The sequence below is a fragment of the Melanotaenia boesemani genome, chromosome 17 (assembly GCF_017639745.1).
Source record: "Melanotaenia boesemani isolate fMelBoe1 chromosome 17, fMelBoe1.pri, whole genome shotgun sequence".
Lineage (NCBI taxonomy): Eukaryota > Metazoa > Chordata > Actinopteri > Atheriniformes > Melanotaeniidae > Melanotaenia > Melanotaenia boesemani.
This window is the reverse complement of record NC_055698.1, coordinates 7,014,270-7,020,953: the sequence shown is the minus strand read 5'-3', so window position 1 is coordinate 7,020,953 and position 6,684 is coordinate 7,014,270. Positions and strand designations below refer to the sequence as shown.

At 38.2% G+C, this 6,684-nt stretch overlaps 1 protein-coding gene across 2 annotated transcripts; it reads right to left on the bottom strand.

Annotated features, from left to right (window-relative positions):
* Positions 1 to 2,496: 2,496 nt before the first annotated feature.
* Positions 2,497 to 6,063, bottom strand: LOC121657133 (hippocalcin-like protein 4). 2 transcript variants are annotated; one of them, XM_042012519.1, is made up of 3 exons: positions 5,902 to 6,063; positions 2,781 to 2,996; positions 2,497 to 2,694 (listed from the first exon to the last, which is right to left on the bottom strand). In XM_042012519.1, the coding sequence occupies exons 1-3, from the start codon at positions 6,061 to 6,063 to the stop codon at positions 2,497 to 2,499; spliced, it is 576 nt and encodes a 191-aa protein (XP_041868453.1). The 2 variants fall into 2 exon arrangements, with proteins under 2 accessions (XP_041868453.1, XP_041868454.1); XM_042012520.1 differs by lacking the exon at positions 2,781 to 2,996.
* Positions 6,064 to 6,684: the final 621 nt, after the last annotated feature.

The window sequence follows — 6,684 nt, the reverse complement described above, 5'->3', positions numbered from 1 at the left end:
ATCTGCCACTAATACTCCATATCAGAAGTGGTGAATTTGGCCTACGAATGCAGTCAGGGCATTTTGATCTAGCTTCATGAGGCAGTGTATAAATATGCAAACACCATGATGAACACAAACACAGCTGATCGTATTGTTCATCAACAGATTTCTCTGTCTAGCAACATTAACGTATGTTTTTCCTGACACTGACAAGCATATGGACCAAACAACGAGCTTTTAGTTGGGATTATGTCATTCTTATTTTGCATACTTGAAGTAGGGGTGTGAATCAAGTTTTATCACAATATGTTATATGGATTCAGTGGATAACGAGAGAATGTTTGCTAGTATCATAAATTTCACCACAATATCGTTTTGATTCATTCAGGAGACAGAATTATAAAAATATCACATGCTAGTTTATATGGAAGCCAAGAACTGCCTTTTCCTGTTATCCCCGTTTGCATTTTCCCTAACAAGTTAATCACTGCATTTTGTTATCTCCAGAAAATGGAATAATTGTTTAAAAAATATAAAATTCTATGATAAAAATGAAAAAGGTTTTTCTTTGTTGGAGTTCAGTAAAGCTATTGCCACAAAGTAAACAGAATAACAGAATACATGCCTCAAAGTACTATTATACTGTAGTTTCTGACTAAATGTGACTATTTCCAGCTAAATGAGGTGCAAACCGCAAATTTAATTTTAAGCATTTTTTCGCAACTTGAGTTCTTTATCAGACATTATCTTGACAGGACAGGGGGTGACGTGCCGCAAAAGGCCCTAGGCCTGGTGTTCTGTCAAAATGTGCTTCCTTATTGAAACAAGCTAAATTTATAGCTATATCTGTTGATCTGTGCTACCCACACCTATGTTATCATCAAACAATTTAAAGATTGTTAATCCACATAAGCACGGTCTCATAAAGTGGCATCATGGGTATTCAAAACTCAAAAAGCGAATAAATTTGCAAAGGTACATTGCCTCGATAATGTCAATGATGAAAATGAGCACCATGATCTTGAGATGGCCTTTAAAAGTTACAGACATAGCCGCTCTTGGCTTCCACAGGTTTAATACAATCCCTTCTATTCATGTCTATAGAGCCCGTAAGGGGCTATGAAGAGAAACACAAAAATATTTGTTTCTCGGGCGCATGAGAAAGTATGTTGTGCTCGTGAGAAGAACCAATCCTTCTTGGGTTGAGTTGTTGTAGAATTATGTCTCTTATTCTGATGTCTAATCCATTTTTTAGCAACCTTTGTACACATCTACTGGTATCAATGAAGTTGGTGTTTGCAATTGTTCATGAATGAAGGTAGTAGCCAGGTCACAGCTGGTGTGTACCCTGCACCAAACAAACCACATGGCTTTAAAAATTTTGTTAGTTTTATAGCAACGACAAGCATGACAGTGTGCTGCTTTTCTTATGTGCTGCTGGAAATTTTAAATTTCCCTGAGGGAGTCATCCCAAAGTAAAGTAAAGTTAAGTCTTAGTCTAAGCAAAGATTCAGTGCTGTTATAAGCGAGTCGTAGGTCTAGTCTTAAATGCAGCTCAGTTAGGTCACATACTGCCAGTTCCATATAGCTGACTGAACTTCATGGACTGATCGAATGTGCACAGGACATTCAGTGTACACCAGATACCTTCTCATGAGCATGAGAAACCAATTTCTTCAATGTCCCCTTAGGGGTTCTGTACATAATCAAATAAAATATAATTTTATTTCTGAAAACATTAAGGCAGAATATTGTGTAAAAATCACTTCTATTAAGTATTAAACCAAATACTTTTAGAACTTAGGGTTAATTTGACTCTGACTTATAGTTACACACTTTTGGTTATCGGCATTCACCAAGTCAACTCTGATGAATGTTGGTTATCAGAACAAAACAAACATTAACATGTTCACATGTTCTTTCTAAATCCTTGAAAGCATGCCATTAGATCATTGATGACTGAATCCATGTGTTTTTACACCCCTAACTTGAAGTACGCAATGAGTTCACTTTGAAATCCAAGTAAAACTCATAAAAAATCTAATGTTAAATGAACACAGAGTGTTGTGCTCAGAATGTAGCTGATCTTCACACTTTTGTCCCCCTGCAGCCTTGTAATCTCACGCTAAGCTCAGAGCTTGCCAGTGTGAAAGCAGGAGTAACACCATATTTCTTCAGTCGGTGCCAAACAGAGCAGGAGGGATTTCCACTTCTCACACACCATCTGACTGGATTTATCCGGACACCTATCTAGATTGGAGCAACAGTGGAGCGCTGCACAGCGGGGCAGACTCAAACAGAATGGCATCAATCAGGGGTCCAAACATGGCTTATTTCTAGTCATAACTGCTTCAGAAAAATAAGAAAAAAAATGTTTCTCCGCCTCTCTCCTCCCTCTAGGTGCATCCCTCCCTTTCATCTCCCTCTGCTATTCTATCAGCCTCCTCCCGTCCCTAGTTTCAGCTCAGCTCAGCTCTTACCCGCTCCCTCCCCGTTTCTTCCACCCCTCCCTGTCTACTTCTGCATGTCACACTGCAGCAGTAGGACGATGGAAGGGTCAGACTTGGCAGCTTCTTTAAACTCCTCCAAGGTGATCTCATCATTGTGGTCCTTGTCCATCTTGGAGAAGATCTTGTCCACGCGCTGCTGAGGGGTCAGCCCGTCCTCATTCATACGCATCATGATAACAGTACCCACCATCTTGTAGATGGCCTGCAGGAGGGTAAAGGAAACAACTCTTAGTTCTGGTCTAACATTTTACAATCCTGTTTTTTTCTTTTATCTTCACAAACACACACCTCGATGATCTCCAGCATCTCCATGCGTGTGATTTTCCCATCTCCATCCAGATCATACATGTTGAAAGCCCAGTTGAGTTTCTGCTCAAAGCTGCCCCTGGAGGTGATGGACAGGGCGCAGATGAACTCCCTGAAGTCGATGGTCCCGTCGCCGTTTTTGTCGAATGTTCGAAATGCGTGCTGAGCAAACTTGGAGGCATCGCCATAGGGGAAAAACTGGAGGGTAAAAAAAAGGAAAAACAAAATAAAAATTAAATGATATATCTGCTTTTATAGGACAATACATTTGAAGAACTGAGTTGTTGAAGTTGGATTATCTCTAACTACACTGGCAGCAGTTTGTGTTTAACCTTTTTGTTTTGTTTTGTTTTGTTTGATCAACAAATCCATGGTGTCCCTTTTCTTTAAAAACAAAAGACTGCCAGCACATCCTGTCCTTAGATCACTGATCTGCCCCCCAGAGGGGTTCAAGGGGGCAAATTTAGGCTTAATAAAATGTCAAGTTTTTGAACTACTAGTGAAATATTGACATATTGTGAATGAACCAACGGGAAAAAACGTGTGACATTGTCCTATATATATGGATTTAACGAAAAATGTGTCCAAACTTTTGACTAGTAGTGTATCTTGCCCAGAGCTTGACCAGGTAATGGTCATGTAGGGGTAGTGATCAATGGTGGGTAATAAAGAGAGACCACAGTATGTTTATTGTTTTTTAAAAAAAAGCAGCTATTCTAATTTATTAATCTCAGCTGGCAAATTCTTTTTCTGCATTTAACCCATCCTAGTTGCCAGGAGCAGCGCCAGGCCAGCTTCCAGCGAGCAGGTGAGGGTTAAGGGCCTTGCTCAGGGGGCCACAGTGGTTTATCTTAGTTGCCAGTCCAGGGACTTGAACCTAGGTTCTCCAGACCCAAGTCCACCTCTGTAACCACAAGGCTACCACTGCCCCCATTTGGCAGTGTTTCACAGAATCTGGAATATTTTCCTGCGTACTGGTGCAGCTATAGAAGACTTGCGCCTCTTTACATATAAACTGAGGAGTTTATTCAGTTGCCTCCAAAGTGAATTCTGATCCAGCTCAACTGCTATGCTGCAGCTGGGACAGTAGTCCATCTTTATCTCTGCCAGTGTAGTATAGTGGCACATAATCCAATCTAGTCCTGGTTCTAGTGTTTTGATTCTCCAGCTCAGATTTTACAAGCACAGTGGAAGAATTTTTTATTATATATATATATATATATATATATATATATATATATATATATATATAAAGATTTCATTATTTCAATAAAAGATTTATGAAACGATGTAGCTAAATGATATCACAGATTGTTACAGGGCTAGCTGGTCAGCAGTAACTGACTTTAAAATAAATTACTCTGGTGACACATCCCAAATAATTAAATGTATGGATCTGTGATAAACACCTATAATAGAATCAACTGACTATTTATACCAAAAACACAGTTCAGTCAGGGTCAGTAATATGAGATTCGTGCTATAAATATAAAAATATTCAGTTACATATTTTAAGAAATTATTCATACATCAAAAACAAGAAGAGAATAATAATTACTACAATTTAAATTGTTAGTTTGTAGGGAATAGTTATAAAAACATGTCACCAATTTATAAAAACCCAAACACTTTATTACCTCTGACATTGTGGAAGCCATGTTTTCAGCAGCATTGGTTTGTCTGTTAGCAACATAACTCAAAAAGTAATGGATGGATTTCCGTTAAATTTTTTTTAGGAAATCTCACAAATGGAATAAGGAACAAGTGACTAGATTTTAGGGTGATCCGGATCACCACCTGGATCCAGGAGTTTTTTTTAAAGAATTCTTGGAATAATGGATAATTTCCCATTACAGCTTCTTACTCAAAAATAATGTCCACAATCATGAGGCAAAAGACAATTACAATGGCTGGTCTGCACTCCCTAAGAGCTTCTAGTTAACTTTGTAATTCTTCCATTATTATTCCTATAACCTTGGAGGATATGGGAAATCCACATGAGGAAAATTAATTACTTTCCATAAGCTTCATATAGCATTGAAGACAAAGACACCTTGACATATGTGCAAATAAAATCACAATTTAGCAATAATTTGAATAAGCTGGAGCCATTCAAAGACCACCAGACAATGATACAAAGATAAAACCAACTGCCAGACAGAAAAGCCAAAATCACATTAAAACGATACAGATAATTAAACAACATATAAGAAAATAACTGGAATGAAGTTCAAAGGAACTGATTTAGCTAAACCAAAACTGGAGAATGGGATAATGTCTGGAAAACCCTTCACTAATCCAAATAGGTGAAAAACAGAATGATCAATTATAATTTAATATTTTATTGTCTGAAGTTCACAAAGAAATTGGAATAATTCAATGTATGACAGCTAAAAGGCTGATAAACTTGAGAATCACCTGAACTGATTTCCATGGAAACACAGCTTGATTCATATTATTAATGAAATTCTGAAAGTTAGGAGACAGAATTCTGCAGTAGTGTAAATTCCTCCATATATTTCCATTCCTATGGCTCCACATTTGCATATTTAGTGTTAAACATGTAGATTGTTATCTAAGCATCTGGTCAGCTCAGCCTCCAAACTGCCACCTCACTCCCCACACCCTACACCAGGGGTAGCCAACGTCGGTCCTCGATGGCACCAATCCGGCAGGTTTTCCAGATTTCCGTGCTCCAACACACCTGACTTAAACTAACAAGTCATTGTGGAGATATAGGCTGTTGGATCCATTTAATTTGAGTCAGGTGTGCTGGAGCAGGGAAATCTGGAAAACCTGCCGGATTGGTGCCCTCGAGGACCGACGTTGGCTACCCCTGCCCTACACATTCCTCTTAAAACAACCAGTTTTTCTTTGTTTCTTTACCTGCTTATTTATTTGATTTAGTATTGTGTTAATGTAATTTGTTTTTCTTCACTCTGTATAGACAAGTGTTGGTGTGTAAGTTTCCACTTACAAAAAAACATGTTAAAAAACAAAACAAAAAAAAAAAACCACTTTGTATTAGTGCATAACCAGAAAGCTACGTTTTTCTTTTTACTACCCTTTGTCCCGTCTTTTCTCCCCTCCATGTTGCTCTCACCTTGACATAGAGCTGCTGAAACTCTTCCAGGTTAAGAATACCAGAGGGACAGTCTTTGAGGAAGCCCTTGTACCACTGCTTCAGCTCTGCCTCGTTGAATTCAGTGTTCTTCGTCAGGTCATCCAGGACCTCGGGAGCTAGCTTGCTGTTGTGTTTCCCCATGATGCTTCACTTCTCTGAAGGTGAAGACAGACAAAGAAAGGGGAGACGGGGTTAACACACAAGAGGTGCTAGTTAAATAAAACAAGGATGTCTCTTGAGGATGTAAGCAAAACAGTAATTAATTGCACATGGATGCAGGTAAAGAAAATCTGAAGCGTTTTATTAAGGCTGTGTGTGTCATAATATTCAGAAACGTTCTTCTTAATATGCCGTTCAGCTCTGGAAAATTATTTAATATGTGAAAAATAAAGAGTGTAATGACAAGCTGATCAGCCGTTAGATTATAAGCACTGCCAGGGGAAGTGAAAAACACAAATTATTTTGTTGCAGTGGCATGCGGTGGGCAGCAAGTAAAGATCTGGTCCTTGAAGTTAATGTGTTGGATGTAGAAAAACTAAAGAAGGTTTTGACTAATGCATAGATATGAAGAATAGATTTCTTCAGGATGATGACAATGGAAAGAAACTATTACACTTATTAGATAGGAAGAAGAAGAAAAAAGGAAAAATATTCTGTTATAGTATCGGCATTACAATAATGTTTTTTTTTGTTTGTTTGTTTTTTTTTTTTTTTGCATTACCCTGCAGAAACAAATGTAAAGACCAGTTCAGCAAATGAAAG